Source organism: Manacus vitellinus, unplaced genomic scaffold (assembly GCF_001715985.3).
Source record: "Manacus vitellinus isolate BGI_N305 unplaced genomic scaffold, ASM171598v3 scaffold_16_pilon, whole genome shotgun sequence".
Lineage (NCBI taxonomy): Eukaryota > Metazoa > Chordata > Aves > Passeriformes > Pipridae > Manacus > Manacus vitellinus.
In genome coordinates this window covers 11,370,271-11,394,072 of record NW_021939189.1, presented here as the reverse complement: position 1 = coordinate 11,394,072, position 23,802 = coordinate 11,370,271, and the positions used below count along the sequence as shown (strand labels likewise).

General features: G+C 40.1%; 1 protein-coding gene and 1 long non-coding RNA gene across 10 annotated transcripts; one reads left to right on the top strand and one right to left on the bottom strand.

Moving 5' to 3' along the window:
• Window positions 1-236: 236 nt before the first annotated feature.
• Window positions 237-14,815, top strand: SEMA6D (semaphorin 6D). Of its 9 annotated transcripts, none has more exons than XM_029958666.1 (18): window positions 237-393; window positions 767-878; window positions 1,463-1,523; window positions 1,637-1,699; window positions 1,794-1,895; window positions 2,110-2,200; window positions 2,478-2,597; window positions 3,083-3,171; window positions 3,922-4,139; window positions 4,248-4,379; window positions 4,576-4,731; window positions 4,815-4,988; window positions 5,702-5,842; window positions 5,944-6,021; window positions 6,852-6,913; window positions 7,258-7,314; window positions 9,109-9,276; window positions 11,388-14,815. In XM_029958666.1, exons 1-18 carry the CDS (start codon window positions 285-287, stop codon window positions 12,689-12,691), a joined length of 3,237 nt encoding a protein of 1,078 aa, XP_029814526.1. In that variant the 5' UTR covers window positions 237-284; the 3' UTR covers window positions 12,692-14,815. The 9 variants fall into 9 exon arrangements, with proteins under 9 accessions (XP_029814526.1, XP_029814525.1, XP_029814528.1 ...); XM_029958665.1 differs by having other exon boundaries at window positions 6,822-6,913; XM_029958668.1 differs by lacking the exon at window positions 7,258-7,314.
• On the bottom strand, window positions 10,314-18,484 carry LOC108639106. The gene is made up of 5 exons (XR_003915646.1): window positions 18,414-18,484; window positions 16,427-16,554; window positions 15,157-15,324; window positions 10,647-10,697; window positions 10,314-10,533 (listed from the first exon to the last, which is right to left on the bottom strand). It is a non-coding gene; the product is annotated as an uncharacterized LOC108639106 (long non-coding RNA).
• Between the last annotated feature and the right edge of the window lie 5,318 nt (window positions 18,485-23,802).

Below are 23,802 nucleotides of genomic sequence, written 5' to 3'. Positions count from 1 at the left end.
TTGGAAATGCCTCTAAATCCAGCTAAAAATTAGCAAACATCAATATGTTTCAGGGCAGCTTTGAGTTAGAGGTATGCCATGCAGCAGTTTTCCATCAGTGTGCCTACGGGAGCCTTTCCTCAGCTCCAGTTTAGTCCACTGCTGCCAGTGCTCAAACACAGACAAAATCTGCTGTAGGAAGTCACGTTTACTGTCCTGTGCAGCTGAAATCTCACTGTTGTCTTCCTGTTTTCCAGGTAGTTAAACAGTGTTTCCACAAAGGTAGTGCTCATCCTTCCCCAGCCATGAGGCTCCCTCTGCTCTGTGCCTTCCTGACGCTAATGAGCCTGTCCCGGTGCCGAGCTGTCAGCTTCCCTGAGGACGAGGACCCCATTAACGTTGTTGACTACCACTGTAAGTTAATCTGCAAGTGGTGCTAAACACCAGGGAAAAAGTTTTAATGTTGATTTTTTGGGGTTTTTTTTTCCTTGGGAGATTGAAAAAAAAAAATCCGATTCCTTTCAAATTGAAATGTGTTTACTGGCTTTGTATCTTTAATAGAACACTTAATCATTTTCTTAAAAAAGCAATCAGAAATACAGCAATAACTTCAGGAAAAAGAACATTTGCTGACATTAGCCATCTTTTTCTCATTTATATTCAAGACATTACTCAAGGAATTTAGTTTAAACCCTTCTACACCTAGTATATACAGCTAATCAATGCCATATATTGATTCTTTAGCTCTATAATCCTGAGTGATGGTGTAGCCCATTTTTACTTGCAGATTCAAGGCAATATCCAGTATTTAGAGGACGCCCTTCAGGCAATGAATCTCAGCACAGACTGGACTTCCAACTAATGCTGAAAATTCGAGACACACTTTATATCACTGGCAGGTAATTTTCCTTCACTCAGTTCATTAGATTAAAATTCTTTTCTCTTCTGGTTTTGCATTTATGTGTAAAATTCATTTAGAAAAATGTGCAGAATATGATAAAAATTAGAATTGGGAAAGGACTTCCCAGAGAAATATACCATATCTGTGGCCAGTGCATGAAAATTGGATTTGAAGGCTGCAGTTACTGTAGTTAGGCTAAAACCAATGATCAAATGCTCTTTTCCCTCTTTTATATTGCTGCCCTGCCTGATAAAAACCTCTCCTGATCGCTTTAAACTTGGACTGACACGTCAGGGATGTCAGAAGTGAGGATTACACACTTGCATATTTACAGCCTGGGTTAGTCTTTAACTGAATGGGCAGGCAGAGATGAGGAGCTGGACACTGCAGGTGCTGCTTAAGGACCACACCAATAAAAATCAAAACCACCCCATGTTTCCCATGAACAACCTTCTCAGAAAATCCAAAAGCATTTCATAGGAGTTTTTGGTCTAACACAATATTCTAAAAATCAGTTTAGCTTATCAAATACAGGACCATAGAATTAATGGATTTACTGGTGTCTTTTTACTCTGCAAACAGGGACCAGGTTTACACTGTAAACTTAAATGAAGTTCCAAAATCAGAAGTTACTCCAAGCAAGGTGAGTAGATGCAGATGCTGGAAAGGGAGAAGTGTTTTCTTTGGGTTTAATTTTTTTTTAAGAATGTTCTGTGGAAAGGAATTTCAATGTTCTTTTCTGGTCTTATTTAACAGAAATTAACATGGAGATCAAGGCAACAGGACAGAGAGAACTGTGCTATGAAAGGCAAACATAAAGTAAGTTTAGGGTTAATAAACATTATAGAAAAATTATGCTAGTATTTACTATATATGTGAAGTCTGTGATTAATACATATTATTCTCTTTTCAGGATGAATGCCATAACTTCATTAAAGTCTTTGTTCCAAGAAATGATGAGATGGTGTTTGTCTGTGGAACAAATGCATTTAACCCTATGTGCAGATACTATCGGGTAAGAATATTGCAGACGTCATTCATCTGTTACTGATTTTGCTTGCACTGATTATGCTTTAGCAAATACATCCAGTGTGATTGGGGAGTGCTTCAAGGTGAAATAAAAACAGACAGAAGCCAAGGTGCTGAATTAAGTTTTGTGGAAAGACAGTGTTGTGCTTTTGTGCACAAAATAGAAATGACACTATCACCCATTTATTCTTCTTCTCCAGCTGAATACCTTAGAGTATGATGGGGAGGAAATTAGTGGTTTGGCAAGATGCCCATTTGATGCCAGACAAACCAATGTCGCCCTCTTTGCTGGTAAGAACTTTTGCTTGTAATGAGTCTAAATGATTAATGACACCAAAGGAGCCAGAGAGCTTTTAAAGCAAGCACAGGAAAGCTAAAGGTGTCATGGTGCCCCTGCTCTTAAATTTTTAAAGGGCCTCCAAAGGATCAGAAGCTGACCTGCTAATAAATAGGTTACAGCAATTTGGGGAAGTGTGACAGCAAAAAAAATGGGGGAAAATACAGGCTAATCAGAATTCTCTAGATTATTAAAGGCCTCTTAATATCATGTTTTCAACTTCCGTTTTAGATGGAAAATTGTATTCGGCAACAGTAGCAGATTTCCTGGCAAGTGATGCTGTTATTTATCGCAGCATGGGGGATGGATCTGCCTTAAGAACAATAAAGTATGATTCCAAATGGATAAAAGGTAATTTGGGGAGTATTTTCCCATACACATAGCAAATGTAATTTCAGTGGCACAGGTCAGGTAATTCACAGCCAGCATGCTTTACACATATGCTACAATGTCAGCATGTATGAGGCTTTCAGTGTGGTATCATTACAATAAAAAAGCTGTTTAATGCAAAAAAAAAAAAAAAGGAAAAATTTTTGTTAAACACTTCAGTGAATGGATTTGCAGTAACAAAATACCATAGCTGAAATAGAATTTCTGCGAGGCCTTTTTACAGTCTAGTAGCCAACACTAAAGACTTCAAGTTCACTTAAACTCCAGTTCCAAGTTCATTTAAACTCCAGTGCACCCTTATTGGCCATCCCAAAGTATCTGGAAGACTGGAGCTCACATTGGCTGGTGTGGGCCTGGGGGGGAGCCGCCAAGTCGCACAGCACAGTCAGTGTCGTATGATGACTGAGCAGCTCTTTGAAGTAACTTGTCCTTGCTCTTTCTTACAGAACCACACTTCCTCCACGCCATAGAATATGGGAACTATGTTTATTTCTTCTTCCGAGAAATCGCTGTAGAGCACAACACTTTAGGCAAGGTCGGTATCGTCAGGGAGCTGTCGGGGGGGTGTGAGTCACAGCAGAAAGAGATCATCCTAAACCAGCATCAGGAACAAGCACAGTTTACAATATGAAGTAGGGACTGATACAAAGGTTGCACAGTTTTCCCATCATCATAATTTACAGGGAGGGAAATAAAGGAGAAATAGAGCAGTGCATTCTTCAACCCAAAAGCTGTTTCTGGTCTCTAAGCCTTGCTGTTAGGTGAGCTCACTACAGGTATCTTTCAGTGTGCTGTTGCCTTAACTCTTGTGGCAAGTAATGGAAAATCTGAGGGTGTTTTCATGCTTATTAAAGAAACAAAAGAAAACAACACAAAAGAAGAGTTTCAAAGAAGTTTCTCTAATGTCCCTGGATATTGAATAATTCAGTCATGCCAGTACAGAGTATAATACTCATGCCTCACCATGGAAGGATATTCTACAATAAATTATTAAATCCTTTACACATGGTTAATTAAAGTCTTTAAATCTCAATAACAATACAATTTTGAAGGGGGAAAAGGGTGGGGACAAGCTGTAAAGATGCATTTGCTTTGTGATACATTATGATGCCTGTGCACTACGAGATGAACACCATTTGCTTTCATCTTTTCTGTGCAGATAAATGACAGCGTCCTGTTAACAAAATTATCTTTGCTGTTTTATTAACAGCTTGGAAACAAGCACTGGTTTTTTTGCATCTCTCAAGCCTTCCTCCCTTTTCCTTTCTTTTTTTGTCCTTGACAGGCTGTGTATTCCCGTGTGGCACGCATATGCAAAAATGACATGGGGGGATCCCAAAGGGTCCTGGAGAAACATTGGACATCCTTTCTGAAAGCTCGACTCAACTGCTCAGTTCCTGGGGATTCATTCTTCTACTTTGATGTTCTGCAGTCTATCACAGACATAATAGAAATCAATGGAGTGCCCACAGTTGTTGGTGTATTCACCACACAGCTTAACAGGTGAGAGATGAGCAACTTTACATCAAAGGTACTTCTCTGGTTCTCTCTTACACTGAGATTGCTGCCATTGTAGTCTGAGTTCTTGCAACCGTTTTTCTAATTTTACAGCATCCCTGGTTCAGCAGTGTGTGCTTTCAGCATGGATGACATTGAGAAAGTCTTCAAAGGCAGATTTAAAGAACAAAAGACTCCTGACTCTGTTTGGACAGCTGTACCTGAAGACAAAGTACCAAAGCCAAGGTAAAAGGTTCTTACTTATGATGTCATAACACTGTTCTTGTAAATAGCTACCTTAAATCAACTGCACTCTTGAGTGCCTTGTTGGGTAAAACCCAAAGCAGAACTTGACACTTCAGCCATAAGGATGCTCATTAGCTGTCTGCCTTCTCTCATTAGCCAAAATACCAAGAGGAAAACAATGCTGTTCTCATTTCAGACCTGGCTGCTGTGCAAAACATGGCCTAGCAGAGGCTTACAAAACCTCCATTGATTTCCCAGATGAAACGCTCTCCTTCATCAAATCTCATCCTTTAATGGATTCAGCTGTTCCCTCAGTCACTGAGGAGCCTTGGTTTACCAAAACACGTGTAAGGTATGACATTGTTCAAAAATAACACATGTGAAAAGGAAAACAAGAAAACTTGTTGTTAATGATATGCCTTTTGGTCTTGCTAGATACAGATTGACAGCAATAGCTGTAGATCATGCTGCTGGACCCCACCAGAACTACACAGTCATATTTGTTGGCTCCGAAGCAGGAGTAGTACTTAAAATCTTGGCAAAGACCGGGCCCTTTTCTTTGAATGACAGCGTATTACTGGAAGAGATTGAAGCATATAATCATGCAAAGTAAGTATTACCAGAACATCTAAGCTTTTCATCTAGTACTTGGTACCTAGCTAAAAAAGATTATAGTAAGAGAAAGCCAGCTCATTATCACCAACATCACTACTTGTTTGTCATTTCATCATGTTCCTCGTGCTGAATAACCTGAAAATATTTGGTCACTTGCCATTTTGCATGGGTTGAATGAACAACCTAATTCTACTCCAGTGACGTCAGTGGCACAGTCTAATTCTCCCACAAGTACTTCTGAAACGTCAGAAGTATCTGCTGATGTTAAATAATCTGAGCTTATCTTGAGGGGTTGCTCAGGAGTGACCAATAATGTATAAACTACATCTGATCATTTTAAACTTGCTTGTTCTGGTACAAAGAATTTGGGAATGGAAATGTTCCACTTAGACTCTACAGGCATCCAATACAGGACTCCTCTTCTGCTCTGTCAAGATATTTAGGCTGACTGAGAGAACAAAGAAAATGGATTTGGATTTTTTTTTTTAGTTCAGCAAATTTGTCACCTAGCTGTAAATAGCAACCAGAAGCTGGCATTTGATAACTCACAGATTTGTTTCCAAAATGACTCAGCAAAGACTAGTAGGTTACATTTGTATATATAAAAAGTCTCTTTTCAGTATTTACACAGACAATAAATAAAATATTTACTGCACAAGGTACTACAGTCACTAAAGCAATGACCTCCCATTATTTTTGCTGAACAGGTGTAATGGAGAGAGCGAGGAGGACAGAAGAGTCATTTCCCTTCAGCTGGACAGAGACCACCATGCTCTGTTCGTGGCCTTCTCCAGTTGCGTCATTAGAATTCCTCTGAGTCGGTGTGAGCGTCACGGGTCATGTAAAAAGTATGGTTACATTCCTGAATTCCCCCTTAAAGGAAGGGCACCAACATCTCTTGGGAAGGAAGTAAAAAATGCATGATTTTTTGGTTTTTTTCTCTTGCAAGGGCATGTATTGCTTCACGGGACCCGTACTGCGGCTGGTTAGACCATGAGACTTGTGGAAGAGTGACACCAGGCATGTTGTAAGTACTCCTTTTCAAATTAGCCCAGCATCTCTGTATATGCTTTACAGACCCCATGAGCTCAAATCCTGTGCCTATTCCCTTGCACACAGTTAATAAATCTCCATTTTTTTAAACATGTTTTTTCAGTGCACTGTGCACATAAGAGAACAGAATGCTAAAGTCTGGCCTAATTCTGCAACCTTTGGGTGAAGACTTGCTTTCAGTGGGAGTTTTACGTGTGCAGGAGGACGAGCAAACTTGTAGGAAGAGCAGTTGGAAGCAGGAAGGCTGCCTGCAAACCTGAGCAGCTCAGAGAGGAGAGTGCAGAGTATCCCCTCCCAGGCATGCTCCCGGCCAGGGCACAGCCAACTGCAAATATGAAAGCACAGGATTCACAGCGGGAAGAGTAAGGTTGTGCCTCTGTGCTGGAGCTGGGGTGATATATATGCATACCAAAGGCATTTTGCACAAATCAAGTCTGTAATATATGGTGCATTAGCAGCTGTATCTTAAAAAGAGGCCTTTGTAGCAGGCCAGTGCAAAGTTTAACTAGTATAATTGGACGTTGTATCTAAACCCAAGAGCATGCCCAATGGAGAAGACATGATGCAGTTGCTAAAAAAAAGGGATTTTTTTTTTTCTATTTCCTGGCATAAGCACACACAAAGAGTTTTAAAGCCTGGGCCATAGCTAACTTGTGCATTTTGTGAATTCTTTGGGCCATACACTGGCTGTTGGATATGTTTCTGTTTACTGCTTCCAGGGGAAAAAAAAATAAAAATCTCCATTTGTATCCTTACTAATACTGTTAATTGCAGGTTCTCTTTGTTTGTTTCATACAACCACAGCACTGGAGGATACGTACAAGATGTCGAGTACGGCAACACGGCGCAGCTTGGGGACTGCCATGGTAAGGCACAGTCGATGCTGCTCCTTTGTAATGTCTCACTGTAGTCTGTGGCCACACCTCACTGTGGATGTTAAATTTCTGATGAGCTTTTCAGTAACATGATGAACACATCACCTGGTGTTACTGTGAATGTTCACAAAGCTGAGCTTTTTGGTCCTGGGTGGCAGAGTTTTTGTCTTTCCTTCACCAGTTTACAACTATTTGGGGTCTACAGCAAAGTATTGAAGAATTTATTTTTTATAAGCAGTAATATTTTAGTTTTTATTTTCCATTACTCAGGTTTGAGATCTTTTGCTTTCTTTTTGTTACTTTTTACTGATTACTTGTTCCTTTAATTCTTTTAGAAATTTTGCCTACTACAACTACACCAGATTACAAAATATTTGGCGACCCAACATCTGGTTAGTTTTTTTTAATTTTTTGAATTAATGACCTTTACTTTCCTTCAGTTCAGCATTTTCAGCCCTTTTTTCCTTCCTTTTGCACAGTTGGCAGTCCTCCATTTTTGTGCTTTTACTCATGTTCCCACTGATGGTAAAGATAGTCAGACTCTTCTCACTCAGCACTTCACCCTGTGTAGCCGCATGTTAACAGCTCATTATTTATTGAGCCATCTTTTATTAAAGAGCCTGATTAACATAGATGACATCTTCACTGCACGAAGTCCACTAAGCTTTACTCTTTATCCCCAGCCATGTGTTTGTGAATGCCCCTATTGGTCATCTCTAGTAGATGAATGGCAGAACTTCATCATCTTCCTCCTTACCTCTCCTTTTCTCTTTTCCTTCTTTCCCAGCAAGCTTTCTGCACAAATACACATTTTCTAAAATGTGTATTTCTATATTTTTGAAATGCTTTAAGTAGTTTATGCTAATGGAAAAAAATTTAACATCACAAACTGTGTAGCTGAATGAGAACTTGTGTAGATGGAAGTGGCTTAGAAAGAACATTGTGCGTTGTCAGATGGACTTTCACATCCTTTTCTCCTCCAGTGACTTTTCTAATAGTGTTTCCAGTGTCGGCCTCTGGTGTTCTGGGACACCAGAGTGCTCCTCTGTTGAACTCAAGAGCAGAACCTGTGTTGACTTCAACAGGAGCAAGACTCAGCCCTTATTTTCCAGTCTTTGGTTCTGGAACTTGGGTCTTTATTTTCAAACCAAGGGCACATTTCTGACTGACAAATACGAAAATAATCTATTTGTATGTTAAATTTGCAAGGGTGAAACAAGAACATTATTTTGTGGTTTGGTTTCTGACATTTTCACTTCTGTAACATGACAAGAAGTTTGAGACAAATATCTTCCAGATCTATTTACTCATAATGCAAGTTAGAGACTCACTTAGGAAAGCAAAACAAAACCGTGTTACACAGAAGTGCTGCCTGGCTTCATGAGTGTTTATTGACTGAATTTTCAAAGTGATATTTTATGACACAGATACAACTGAACCTTATTTTCAAGTCCTGAATTTGTGTGCTTTTGAAGTACATTTCTCAAGTCCAATCTTGAGCCATAGACCTTCATGCCTAAACCTACTGTGACAGTGAATACAAAACACTTGAGTGTGCAAACTAGACTGTGAATTGTAAACCCAGTTTGATGTGTTTCCTGCTCCTGTCTGTTTTCACGTAGGCTGTGGTGGTTCTGTTCAGCAAACGTACTACAGAGAGCCAGAATCTATGCAACATTATTCCTTAAGAACCATTACAAAATAGAGGTTAAAAGCATTCCTTTTATCCCCACCTGCAGAAATAGCTCATTCAGCATTTCCAGGTATACCATAATAACAATAATGGAGCTGATCTGGTTTCTCAGGCGTAACCTGTCATGAGCGTGTATCTTTCCAAGTAACTTCTTTTTTTTTGAAGATGTTTAAAAGGTAGCCAACTATGTTGTCTCCAATGAAGAATACAGCAATTAAGTAGACTGAGTTGTGCTTTTCACCCCCACAGTTGCTTACTTTAACTTTTGCACTGCTTTCATGTTTGACTTCTCTGGCTTTTTGGCTAGCAGCTGTTGATGTTTAAATGTACTTTTTTCATACTTAAAGTTTTGAAGTGATTGATTTTAATCAGCCATCTGTACTTCTGCAGAGTGTAGGGGGGTCACATTTTGTAACTCCCGTTAAATACTGTCTCCAGTTATAGCTTAGATGTGCCATGAAACACATTAATAAAAATCTGTTTGCCACCACAGACATGAAGTTCTCCTCAGCTTCCATTACCACAATGGCAAGTATCCCAGTTATATCACCTAAAGTGATTGGTTCCTGGAAACCTAAAGTGACTGGCTCTCGGAAATTTGTAGTTCAAGATGACCCAAACACTTCTGATTATTCTGATCCATTATCAGGTGTCCCAAAGGGTAAGGCCTTACCAGGGAATACATTGCAGCTGAATGGAAACCTGATAGTCTCAGCATTGCCTAAGGCTTAAACGTAACAACCATGATTGTTGGGCTATATTTTACACCCATTTCCTGTGAACATGCAGACAGTGCAATCATGTTTTTCATATATACTTATCCTGTGGACAAAATGCTGCTTAGAGATTATAATGAGAAACACAGATAATAAGCTCAGCCTTTTATTCCTGGGATGTTTCAAAACTCCCATTGAAATCAGTGGGAGTTCTGGATGCATTAAAAAAAAATTACCTTCAAGACTTGCCTGTACCTCTGTTTGTTGTTTTCAAACCAGTCTAGTTTGGTTAAGACTATTAGTCCTCATGAATGGTTGCTTATGTTTGGGTTTTTTTCATTTGGGTTTTTTCATTTGGGTTGAAGGTGGGGGGGAAACAGAAAACAATCAGAGCTCAGTGACAGATCCTTGTGTTAAATGGGGCATATCCCAAACACTGCTTGCCTGGAGCATGTTTCTGAAGAACGTGGGTCAGAGTAAGAATGTGCTGAATTTTTATTCTCTGGATATGAGCATCAGTTTACAGATGGTCTCAGTACATACTGAGACACGCAGAGATTTTTAGCTAAACACAAAAAGAAACCTATTCTGCCTGTAGTTCATCCTTCTGTTCACTTAGCTAAGTGAACCTTTGATTAGGCTGTTATGGCAACAGAGACTTTAATTTAGTAGGACTATTGCAGTCAACCACAGAATCGAGAAGCTTCCAATCCAATAACCAAAACTTAACACAATTCTCCATCAGTGCACAGTACAGTGAGGTGACAGACATGTTTGCACAATTCTGTATTTACTGAAAAATCTCACCAGCCAAAAACCATTTGTGTTTTATTACCATTCACCAAAACATATCAGGTTTCCTATCAGCCATTATGGCAGTGCATTTGTCATTTTTATTTGTTGCAGCTATTTTCCGTTTTGCTTTAAGTTTTTATTATCATTTGCTCTTGGTTCTGAATCACATTTTGTGTCGTAGCTATTAATGAACTTTACTCGTGTTTTCCTTCTTCTTCTGCACAGTGCCATTAAAACCTGTAACCCTGAACATTAACAATGTTCAAAGGCCTTGCCTCTAACAAAAAGCGAATCTGTTCCTTCCCTCTTGCTCTTTCATTCTAACATCTCTTGGGATAGCAACAGAATTACTTTCATTAAAAACTAACATTGTCTTAGCTGCAAGATGTCTGTGGTTGCTTTAAAATCTAAAAAAAAACAAAGGGAGCTTGTTAATACACAAATAAAAAAATTAATCAAATATTCAACTTCTTAGTCTAAGCTAAAAGTTTCTAAATTTTAACATTCTCTAATGACTTACCCTGCAAGTTGTTTTTTTTTATGTTATGTAAGTATTTATGTTCATTATTGGCTAAAAAAAAAAAAAAAGAAATAAAAATTAGTGCTCTAACAGAATCACATGATCCTGAACTTCAAGACTTGTACATTAATATAGTGCCAGGTGTGCACTACACAGTGTCAGGGCCAGCAACATGGGGGTGGAGTAGTTCACAAGTTTTGCACTGTATTACAGTAGCATGGTTATAACAATGCAGTATGTACTTTGTACATTTTTACACAACATTTGCATAATCCTGTCTCTCCTTTGATACTGATTTATGAGTTGGGCAGAAAAGAGAGAGAAATCCATCCATGAGTTATTAATTGCTGTCTGGCCCAGTAGGACCTTCTAACCTCAATTTTCCAGCAGAAATCATTAATGTTAATAACATAAGGCCCCTACTTGTGAGCCTTAAAGGAAATTTGGGGACAGGCTAAACAAAACATAAGGAGAGAGAAACTTCGACAAGAATACCTTATTATCAAAGCAGATAGACAGTCTTCATTTAGACTGGTCAATGCTCACACAGTCATTTTTATTTATAAAATTATTTGCATTCACCAGTGGTGTGAATTGCAGAATCCTACTGAGTTACACCAACACAACACCCAGAGCACTTACAAACACTGAGTAGACACTTCCCTGAGGGAGGCTGTCATCTTCTGAAATGTGTCAGTGTGAATACCTGTAGATTTATGATATCCTGCCTGTTTTTTGCAGGTGTAAGGTGGGAAGTACAATCAGGAGAGTCCAACCAAATGGTACATATGAATGTCCTAATCACTTGTGTCTTTGCCGCTTTTGTCCTGGGAGCCTTTATTGCGGGAGTGGCCGTTTACTGTTACCGGGATATATTTGTACGGAAATCCAGGAAAATACACAAAGATGCAGAATCGGCTCAGTCCTGCACGGACTCCAGTGGGAGCTTTGCCAAACTGAATGGGCTGTTTGACAGTCCCGTCAAGGAATATCAACAGAACATTGATTCACCCAAACTGTACACAAACCTGCTGACTAGCAGGAAGGAGTTGCCTCCAAACGGTGATACAAAGTCCATGATGATGGACCACAGGGGACAGCCTCCAGAATTAGCTGCACTTCCAACTCCTGAATCTACACCAGTTCTTCAACAAAAGACTCTGCAGGCTATGAAAAGCCAGTCGGACAAAGCGCATGGTAACCTCAATGCTTCACGGAAGGAAACCCCACTAAAAAGCCCTCAGTTTTTTCCTTCCAGTCCTCCACCCCACTCTCCTCTAAGTCATGGACATATTCCCAGTGCTATTGTTCTTCCCAATGCTACCCATGATTACAATACATCTTTCTCAAATTCTAATGCGCACAAGGCAGACAAAAAGATGCAACATATTGATCATCCACTTACAAAACCATCCAGCAAAAGAGACCACAGGAGATCTGTTGATTCCAGGAACACCCTGAATGATTTTCTGAAACACTTAAATGAAACTACTAATAATCCCAAAGCAATTATGGGAGATATTCAAGTGGCCCACCAGACTTTAATGCTGGATCCAATGGGCAATATGTCTGAGATCCCACCTAAGGTTCCCAACAGGGAGGCATCTTTATACTCTCCTCCATCAACTCTTCCAAGAAACAGTCCCACAAAACGAGTGGACGTTCCCACCACCCCTGCAGTACCAATGACCTCTTTGGAAAGGCAGAGAGGTTATCACAAAAATTCTTCACAAAGGCACTCGATATCTGCCCTTCCTAAAAACTTAAACTCACCAAATGGTGTTTTGTTATCCAGACAGCCAAGTATTAATCGTGGGGGGTACATGACCCCCACGACAGGCACAAAGATGGACTACATGCAAGGGACGCCTGTCAGCGTTCACCTCCAGCCTTCCTTGTCCAGGCAAAGCAGTTACACAAGCAATGGCACCCTTCCTCGTACAGGAATAAAGAGGACACCCTCCTTAAAACCCGACGTGCCACCAAAACCCTCATTCGTTCCTCAGACAACTTCAGTCAGACCACTGAACAAATACAGTTACTAGGACATGTCTGTGCTAAAATTAGTGTGGCATTGACCTGTACAGGTTGTGAGATGATGTTGTGGTAGACACATAAGACAGAGACTTGCTTGTTATTAAGGAGAACAAAGTGGCCAAAGAAACTGTCTTTACTTCAGCAACATCTGTGTCTTGCCACGTGTAGCTGTAGCAAGACTTCATGTACTTGCTACGAGCAAACACAAAAGAACAAAGGAAAGTGCTGGTCATTACATTTCTTTTGTTTGGAGCTAAGGAGACATGTAGCACAATGGGGTGGGGGCTACGTTACTGTTCTAAATAGCTAAAAACAGTTATTGGGAAAAAATCAGTAAGCAAATACTTGAAAAATGGGTTCCATTTTAGACTGCCATTAAGTGTGGTCATTCCCATTAAATGTGAACATTTTACTATGTATGCATTCACCTTGCCTCTTGCACAAATGTCAGAAAATGGTAATGTCTCAATGAATAGCTGGGTTAATAATCAATTTGCTGGAATTCAGTCTCTGGCCCAACTGTAGCATTATTTTTTTTTTTCTCTCCATGTGTGTGGCATTTTGTTTTTGCCACAGATAAGCTGTGCGTGTGTGTGGATGTGCGTGTGTACTGTACACACTAGGATGTACTTAGATTCCCATTGCATCTTTTATGCTATGGAATTGTTTACATTGAGCATGACTGAACAAACAGATGACTCTGCCTTCTGCAGCCCGTTGGGTTCAGTTTGGAGCCAGCTAAGGATGAACTGCGCATCTCTGACAGCCTCCTGAGTGGTAACGCCTTGATGAAACAGTCACCCGGTGAAAGAGTGCAGATGTGTTTAATTCTTCATAACTCTGTTATGCTGCTATTGATTCAGAGCTGTGCATTTCAAATCTAGTGTTTTGGGCTGGAACGGGGGAGTTTTACTGTGTTTCCACAGTGCCTCCATCCAATACCTGGCCACTGTGAACTTGAGCCCCTGTACTTCTCATTGAGGGCAGCTACTAATCAATTCACTTGGCAAACGCCTGTGTAACTGGAGAAGGTTACATTTTTGTTGCATTTAATTATGCCCTACACGCTGATAGACTCTTGTCAGTAAAAAAGAAGAAACATTAATTGGCCTGGCAGAAGCAGTCTGTGAAAACTCAACAGTAGTGCAATCAATTTGTTTTTGTTGTGTAAAGTAAGGTTTGTTTTTTTCCAAAGTCATGCAGGTAATGACAATATTCTGTAAATATTATGTGTGAGTTTACCTGAATCTGTGCATTTTGTGCCTTATTCATGCAAATGATAAAAGTACTAAAAAAAAAAAAATTAAATCTGTCAAGTGTTCTCACTATAGCACATATCTCCCGAGTGCCAGTTGTAAAACCTTTCAACAGCACCCAAAAAAAAAAAAGGATAAAAAGCAAGAATAATTAATGGTAACTAAAGGCAGCCTACAATCCAAGAAGACAGCAGCATTAAATCACCTTACCATGATAAACATTCCACTCCAGCTCTCTGAAGGATCAAACAGTTATAATGTGAAATCAAATGAGGTTTCTAGGGTAATGGAACACCTGCTAAAGTTGTGTAAGCTATTTAGTAGGGTTTACAGTATCCACTTGCAGCTGATGTTCAACACAGATGGCTATTTTAGCTTGCAAACTACACACTACCACATTGTTTATTGAACATAACTATAGAAATAACCATGGCAGAAGAATATTCATGAATTAGTGGGACAAATAACTGCAATGGGTTTCAGAGACGGTGGAGATTATATTATGTGTTCAAAGGGGAGAAAAGGTTAGTCACTAAAAAACTGGATCTCTGTTACAGAACAAAGAATAAAGGATAGAAGTAGTCATTTCTTCTTGTAAGGCTGTAAGGGACATTTATTTCCTGAGACCTCTGGATCCAAAAATCAATGATCTCTCTTCCTAAACACTTCTGTCTTGCAACTAAAACACTACAGATTAATAACTATTAAAATGTACTCCGTTGTCAAAAGACACAAACTGATCCGAATTCACTTTACAAATATTAATACAGACTTGTGTGACCCGAAAGATAAATGTATGTGAACCCTGATAACCTCCTGTAACATTGTGCTGCCTTGTAGATGGTAATGTGAGTTCTCTCAGTATTTATGTTGAAATTTCTAACATTCAACCTAGTCCTTATTCTGTTAATTTAATAATAAAAGATGCTTTATCCATTTGTGCAAAGGTAAACGCAGATTGTATCTTTTTTAATGGTACGGCATAAAAAAAGTAACCCTTAAATGAAGCTGCTCTATACTATAGAGTACTTTAACATGTATAGATATCTTGTAAACTTGTATTGTGGATGTGTAAATAATACGTTCTTTGGGTTTTTAACACCGCATGTAAAGTCAAAATAAAATATTCCAATGTACTGAGAGTGTAATTTCATTATTAGTGCAGCTGGTTTTAGATGTGTAGTTGGGATTACAATGGAGGAAAAATCTCTGCTTACCTTCAGTAGTTCAGTGAGGAAGGCACGGAGCCATCCAGCCGCTCATCAGCCGTACGGGAATTGCGGAGGTGGAGGTGACACTCACCAGTCCTTCGTTTTCCTCGCAGCCACACGCTGACATGGGTGTTCTTGGGGAGCAGTGAGGGTCTGGAGGTGACTTTCAGCCTCCTGAGGTGAATACAAAACGTCCAAGTAACCAGTGTGCAGTGGCAGAACACAGAGCCAGGGCTGCCCACATGGCACACCAACATGTTGCACTGAATTTGAAAATGTGCCCATGTGCCCATATGAAGCCTTTACTGGAGCTTGATCCAGGTTTCACCTGGGCAAACCTTTCTTATTATGGTAAAAAAAATACCAATTTTGTGCAAATGCAGCACAGTTTTGTAAGACGGTAGTGTGTTCCTTCTAAAATATAGACTGCAAAAGATAGAGCTAATTACTGGTAAAATTAATTGCAGACCCACATAGCAGGACATTCCTATATACTTATTAATGCTTAATAATTGAAATTCACATTTCCTGCAGACAGTAAAGCCCAGCAGAAAAATATATGCTGTATATTTAGTATGTGCCAACATCACACTTGATCTTAAGATAATTTAGTAACAGAAAACAACTATAACGTACTCTTTTAATTAAAACTTGATTTTAGATAATGGATAAAAACTATGTTTTTATGAGTTTATGCTGTCAAGGTATTAATCATTTGAAATTGCTGCCCATGTTTTAGCAGTACAATGGCACCTAGTTTTATCTTACTAAAAAAAAACATCTTTTAAAATAAAAAAAGTATGGTGCTTTAAAAAAAAAAAAAAAAAGCCAAAAATGCTTCCCAAGCCTATAATGGCTCAATACATATTTTTCTAGTGCCAAAGAAAATTTATATTTCTTTTTACTGGTGTATTATATTTTTTCATTGGATGTCTTTATACATGAAATGAAGCATCAAAGACATACAGCTGTCATATGTTGCAAGCCTGTGCTGCTTTTCCACTTAATTTCCACTAAAATTAACGATACCTTTGACACCAAAGTGTCAGCCAGTGTGGCTAAAGGTGGTCCTTTCATGGAGAGTCTGTAGCATTTGAAGCACACATCTACTGAGTCATTTTTAGTCAGGCATTAAAAGTCATTAGAAAATTACAAATTTCTATTTTAGTGACATATAAATGCGCATCTGCAATGCAAATCCTGGGGTACTTTTTTGTGTTCAGAAAACGTCTGTATTTTATCTAAAATGTGCCAAGTGACCATTTTCCAGAATTACCTGTTTTGATCTATATTGAACCAGCCTTCCTGTAACCAGAGGGACGCGGTGGCTGGACAGGTGTGGCCAGACCATCATCTCTCCAAACATCTGCTGAGCTCAATGATGGCTCCAAACACCACAGAAGTCTATAAAAACAAATATTTACCATTTTTTAGAAAAATAAGTATAAGAAAACCTCTCCCTTTATTAACAGAGAGGGAACATGGCAGCCAGTGGCTAAGCAGCCATACCAGCAGCTTCTAAACTGCTTTGTCTCCAAGGATGATGCCAAAGCACCCACCTACAGACATCCCATTCTGGAAGGGAACTGCAGCAATAAGGAAAACTTGGAAAGAAAAGAAATGAACACAGGATCAGTTTTTCTCCTCCAATGCTCTCTTGGGTCAATTGGTTGGTTTTAAGCATCCTAAAGTCTCTCTTGAAGAACAATTCATGGCCACAGCTGATGAGCACACAGAGGGTGCTTGATGCAGGTGAGCAGGATCATCCTGGCAAGGGCAGGTCCCAGGCCCAGAGCACAAAGCTGGCCTGAGCACCCAGGGCTGCTGTGGGCACGGGGCAGCAGAGAAAAGGCTGCTGCTCATCTCTGCCTTGCTTTGGTTTTGTTAGAAAAAAATAATTTTGAACAGAACACAAAAGGGCTGCAGGCCCACACTAGTGAGATGACTGCAAGAAAACCAATTTGTAAAACCGTGAGTAGTTGTCTCTATGACTGTGCTGCCAGCACAAACCTATGGCCTTTTAAATTGGGGTCTTAAAGTAATCAGAGTAGTTAGAAAAATCAGGATGCCTCTGTCTTAGTGCTGTCTTGCTAATGACTCACTCTGTGACCCTGGGAAGATTATGCAGGGTTTATGCAGTAAATGGCTCCTCAGAATGCAGTGTTCTTAGTGCAGTTGGTCTGTTTGTAGCATTTTCCACTTAATGTTTCCTTCTCTATCTGTGATTCTGAGAACCAGCAAGGACATCTTGCAGGTAAATAAAGGCAAGGAGAAATACCTTCCCATCTGGGAAAGGTTAGTATTTGCAGGAGTAGGGAGGAGTTGGTTGGTATTTCCCTGGGTGCCTATTAATTTCATGGCATGGAAAAATATTTTTTAAAAATTGATCACGACAAAATACCTCATAAATGGAGCATCTGGACTTCAGCTAGGATGTGCAAGCTTTTCATATAAAAAGCAGTACCAGGAGACCAACGTACCAAGACAGCATTTGTTGTTCAAATGTCATCATATCACAGTATGAAAGAGCAAGAAACCAAAGGATTTGGGAGAAAAAAAAAACCACATTAAATATTTAATTAGACTGAGCTTTGCTCAGAGAAGTAGGGATTCTCACCTTTTTATTCAATCCTACTAAAGTTCAGCTGGTGTGAGGGCCTGACTCTGGACCAGCCATTGCTGCCTGCTTGCAAACATTTTTGTAGGCACATTGAGTTGGCCAGACACACATCTGAAATTATAATCTGTGCTGAACTCTCGACTGAGAAACTGTTGCTACTCTGCCTGAAATGAAATTTATTGGAAGCTCTGATTTTATTAGTGCATTCTGAATTCATCCGATGGCCTGATTTATGGCCTGCTCACTTGCTTTTTTCCTACAGTCACTAATAACTTTTCTGAGCTCCGCTCGTTAAAATTGTAACTAGATCCAAGTCTGTGTCCAAGTGAAGGCTGCTGACCAGAGTGGAGAGGCCAGAGTGTCACAATGTTTAGGTAAGGGTTGAGAATTCCTTGGGCTGCAATGGTGACACTGCGTCCTCTGTGTCAGACTGGTGCCTCTGCCCTTCATGTCAGCCAGGAAGATTGTTGCTCAAGCTCCTGTAATGCTTTAAAGGGTAGGGAAGGACAAGAAAATCTACCACATGGACAAGCTGTCCTGACCATTTTCAGGAATGATCCCCATTTGTCAACAAAAAAGGCAGTTTATGACTGAAAAACTTGAATGGCCAAAAAAAAAAAAAAATCACAATCCCCAAACTGACCTGCACACACCTTGCTGTCCTTGTTTTGAGAATCAGAAGCAATTTTTCCAGGTCAGAGTCTCACTGACTTGAACAAAATTGAGCAAAGAGTAACAGTTCTCCATGAAGGCCCTTCTGCAGGATCATACCTGGCTGTAATAGCTGTCTTGTAATTTTTTCCAGTAGCTGACCTTAACCATTGGCAGAGGCAGCCTATGAGCTCACTGGTTTGCTTCTGCAGCAGCATGACAGCCTTTAACATATGTCTGTTCCTGCACAGAAATGGACGGCTGCCTAGTAAGAGAAGAAAGGTGGCAATTGGCTTTTAATTTGGGTCACTTCAAGCACAGGGTTATTTCTCAAATCTTTGATTTACAATACTGGCCTCACATGAGGAAAAAATAATCAAAAGCAGATGAATCATAAAAACAATGCACAAGCTGGCTGCACCTTCCTTTTCTGTGCAATGAATATCCATCTGATTACTCTGATTTCCTCAGGAATACATGTTGGTCAATTAACAGCCTATTTTTTTTTTTGTTACGGACTAATGGCAAATATTTATAATCAGGCCGTGCTGTATAACCACAAATGGCCATTAGTCACAGGTTATTGTGCCTCACCAACGATTAGGTGAGAGAAAAGCACTTCCAGTATTAATGCTGCATGTGAGAATTGATTTCTGTGAAAGCTTGTGCATGCAGCTCTGACATTCAGTCTCTGTCACCGTTAGCGCGGGTGAAATACTGACTCCATCGAAGGAGGTGGCAGAGCTGCATGGGGCCAGGCCTTCACCCTCAATCACTCAGACGTTCCCTGAAAGCAAATGCTAAGGAGGGGTGAGCAAGGCCAAAGCAAAATGGGCAGCACATCTACAGGAAAGCATTTGCTGCAACAGGACGCAGCCCCAACATCATCTCTGGCCACGTGTGTTTGGTCAAGGCTTCAGGGTAACAAAAATGCCTCTGCAGGAATGGCCTGCTATTTCTGGTGGCTGGAGAGTTTTCCAGCAGGTACTGCCATGGAAGCTGAACTGGCTTGCTTAGGCCAGCTGATGTTTTGTGTGTGAAGTCCTCTTGCCATCTCTGGACCACGGTGTGTGTGGCTGTAACTCTGCTTTTAAATTCACTAGAAAAGCTCAACTGGGACATAAGGTGCCAAACACAAAGTTCCAAGGCACGAGAGAAAAGCCTTATAAAGGTACCACAGAGCTCACTGAGACTGCTGCAGGGGGCTGCTGGTGCTAACAGAAGCAGAAGAAAGTGTTTTGTGGTGTTTGTTTCACTTCTATTGGTAGGCGTGTCAAGATATCAAAATCAGAGAATGATTGAGGTTGGAAGGGACCTCTGGAGATCACCTGGTTCAAGACCTCTGTTCAAGCAGGGCCACCTGGACCTACTCATTCAGGAAATCACTGATCTGACCCTGGACTGAATGACAGTAAAAATGATTACTCACCCTTAAAACCCTTTCTAGGAGAACTTTCAGATTAAGCAGGTCTTCTTGCATAAAGGTGAAGTCCTCCTTCTACCCGGGCTGAGGGGAGTTTGAATATTCTATTTTTATCGCAGCACTTACTTCTCTTTGACAAGCATAGAGTGCACATCTCAAATAGTCCTTCACTGTTCAGATCCCAGAGGATATCTGCCGATCCTAATGCACAACGTACCACTCTCCATGCGAGTCTTTCATCTGAAGTGACATCATGATCAAAGGTGAGGTTATCCTGAGTGCAACACACTGTGAGAAAGTCATGTGATGTTTCAGAGCTGCTTCATTACTAGGACGGATAGCTCAGAAAGCACTTGAAAATGACATTTTACTATACATGATATGTCCCATATTACAAGCATTCCTTGCTAGTTCCTGCTGCTTCAGTTAAACTACAGTAGTTGGTAAAAGACTGGATTTGCTCTTCCACAGGAACAAAACTCCAGGTAGAATTTCTCCCCATATTCTAAGGGAGGGAATATGTCTCAAAAGCCTCTAACTACAGAAGATATTCCAGGCCAGGAGGGACAAAATATCACATAAGACACAAAGCAAGATCAGTTGCCAAAAATATACTTTTTGTCACATTTCAGAAGAAAACCATTTAGAAACCTGTCACCTCAATTTGATGGCAGGAGGGAGGAGAAAAAGTTTGCCCTGAAACTGGCTGACAGAATGGACAGCTTTATGATGTTGGCTTCCAATAAAAACCCTGCACAAATACCACCCAGCTAATAGTGTCAGCACTTTCTATCTAAATCCAGTATTGGGCTTTTTACACTCCTCCTTGTGTTCTCTGAAACATAGTTTAACTTATTCTGCACAGAACAATAACTAACTTGTCACGAAGCTGCACTTTGGTATTTTAGTACTCATTTGTTTTTTCATAGTCCTTCCAACGAAGGCTTCTCCTCTCCTGAACTGCTGCTTCATAGGATGTTCCAGCCCCACTCCCCTTTGCTTCACATACAAAGTCAAATCAGGATCAGAGGAGCCCAGCTTCAAAATGTCAGACTGCACCTTTTTTATGCCACCCAGTCTCACCTCCAAGCTTGTCACACAACAAATGGCAAGACAGAACCTTCTCCAGGATGATTCTCTATTAACTCCTTCCTATCGAGAATGGGCTTCTCCATCTCATCGATGTAACTTGGGTGTTGACATTTGTATCTCTGAGAATTTCCCCAAATCTCCATCAAACGCCCATAAGTAGCTTGTCCGTAACAGGGTCAAGTAGAGCAGTGGGATGACAGACCCACATCAAACCAGGAATCTGAAAGCAAGTCTGGAAAACCAACAGAAACCAGCAGAAGATACATGTGTAAATGCCACTCATGCCTTTGAAAATCCCCTCAGCTGTTAGGCCTATTTAATCCTCGCTCTCTGTTCAGACTAACAAAGATGCCAGCTCTGATGTGCAACATTCACTCTGTAGACATGGGGAAGAACCATGGCACCTCTGGACAGCAGACCAAATCCCCTAATACCAGCTCAAAGAAGCTACAGACACCAGCCAGCTAATGCCTCCTGATGACAAAAGGATTTCAGCCAATAACCACAGACCTACGAAGTCCCCAATACCTTATTTAAGTATTTCTGAACTATCCAAAGGTACAGAATGTGTCTCCATTTTGGGGGTTACTTTCCTTGCTGGATTCCTTTGCTGTTATGGCTGTTGTTTTAAAATAAAGCAGTTCTGCAATACTAATAAATCTGTGTGGATTTTTTTCCCCGAAGATTATTACAAACGTTGACTTTAAATGTACTAGCCTGAACTCAGTTTCTGTCTGATTTAATAAATTCATGCCAGCCAACCAGCAATTTTTTTTTTCATTAACCCTGGAGGTTAAATGGAAGTTTACTAAAATAAGAATATGTTAAATGAATAATTTCTCTTGGCTTCTTTCAGGAAGTCTCTCTCTTACCCCAATAATCAGTTCAGCTGCAAAGAGATCAATAAGGTCTTTCAATTCAATGAGTAGAAGGCATACATTAAAAAGTTGGTAACAAACCTGATAGACTGGAGAAGATATTACAGCCTATTATGGGTTTTTTTGACACTAAATCTATCTGCTAAAAATTCTCGAGAAAAGGTTACTGCCCATACAATAATATTGCCAAATGGCATAATTTGTTAGTGTTGCTTGAGAAGATTTCCTGGCATTTATCCACAAACACAAGTCTTGTCTGTTAAATACTCATTACAGGAGAAAGCAGACTTTTAATCCTGAAACAAAATAGCTTTAGAAGTCAACCATTCTTGGGCCTTCCCATAAATGGGCACACCAGGTTATCCTTCCCAAGACCACAAAATCCCAGTTGAGAATCCTCCCTTTCCCCATTAAGGAGACTCCCAACCTAATGGCTCACCAGGTACGGTGTGTGCAGTCCCAGATACACTGCACACACCTCCTTGCCACTTTTGTTAGGAACCTGTCTCTTCATAGCAACTGTGTTTTGCTCACCCTGGCAGTGGTCACTCAAGACAGCTCAGCACAGGTTCTGCTTGTGAGCAAAGATTAAATTCACAGTGATTTAGTGTCAGTCTCACTGAAGGACATGGAACAGTATAAAACCCTCCAGTTACATGTTACATTCTCTTTTTGGCTGTAATTATACTAATAGTTTCAGATCATTAAATAGAGCCATCATCACACTTCTATCAATCTCTTAAGCTAAACTTGCAGACTCAAAAGGAAAAGGAGTGAGTTTTCAAGGGAGTTAAACTGCAACGAGAACTCAGTGACAGTGCCCACAGCAGTGCAGAGGAGCTGTGCACTCCCAGCAGAGCAGTCAGTGTGTTTACATCCAGCACAGGAGGCAGAGCTAATGTGTTAGGAGAATTTCATGCTGCAGAATCCTCTCTGTGGATTTAAACCCTTAGAGAGACAAAAATCTTGGTTTATTCCCATGATATTTCAGTAGAACAGAAATCACCTGGCAGATTACTTCTGGTTATGTTTGGCAGGGCTCTGCCAATAGTGGTTCAGGTCTCGTCCCAGTCCTGAGTTTTCCTCAGTGGCACCATTTTGTTCTTGTTAAGTAAACAAGACTAGCACTCAAAAAAGTGCTCAAAGTAAAGCGCTTTATGTTAGGTGCCTGACTGAAATAAGCATTTCAATTAGATTCATTAAGTAAGTTATTACTTGTTAATTGAATAGCAACAGACTGCTAAGGATCACTTATTGAGGTCTAATAAGTATGTAAGAGTGAAATCTACTCTTCATGTAATTCCATCAGCAATAAACTAGTGTAATTAGCTTCTTACTAACAAACTTAAATTGTGGGGAATGTTGAGGCAGATAATTGGCACTTAGGAAGATACCTATAGTTAGTTAGTGCAGTATCAATTAACATACTTATGAAATGTCAGTTTAAACTCTGAAAAGATAATTGATACCAATGGGCTTGGGTTACTTAGTTAAAATCTATTTAAGTACTTAAACTTTCATATTCGAAAAGAAATTAAAACAAGTCTTCTCATTGCTCTTTTAAAAAAAATATTATATATGCCTCATTTCCAGGTGTATAACCTATGAATTACCTGCAATAACCACAGTAAGGACTCTGGGGTGCTGGCTATGCACACTGACACTTGTGGGTGGTTCCAGGACCCGTTTGCCCAGGCTGCTGTCTGCTCAGGACCCTGCTTGCCTCTGACCCCTTACTCCCTCACAACGTCTGCAGGTTATTTAGCAACTTATTTTCACAAAATTGTGCTTTCAAAGGCATGATAGTCGTCTGGGGACCAGCTAATCCCTACTCCTTGCACTTCAGCAGATTCAACCACCACAGGACCTCACCCCATTTCCAGTTTGATTAAATTAAGGTTCATACCTTATGACTGTGAAGTCTCATTTTATACACAGGGAATCTGATGCACCAAAGCAGTAACTTTAGTCCAAAGATGACACAGAAA

Bases quoted from the DNA above. Each gene is read 5' to 3' on its own strand.
- SEMA6D (XM_029958665.1), top strand. From the start codon at position 285: ATGAGGCTCCCTCTGCTCTGTGCCTTCCTGACGCTAATGAGCCTGTCC. The intron at 394-766 runs GTAAGTTAATCT...TTTTACTTGCAG, and splicing joins TAACGTTGTTGACTACCACT to ATTCAAGGCAATATCCAGTA. The intron at 1,700-1,793 runs GTAAGTTTAGGG...TTCTCTTTTCAG, and splicing joins CTATGAAAGGCAAACATAAA to GATGAATGCCATAACTTCAT.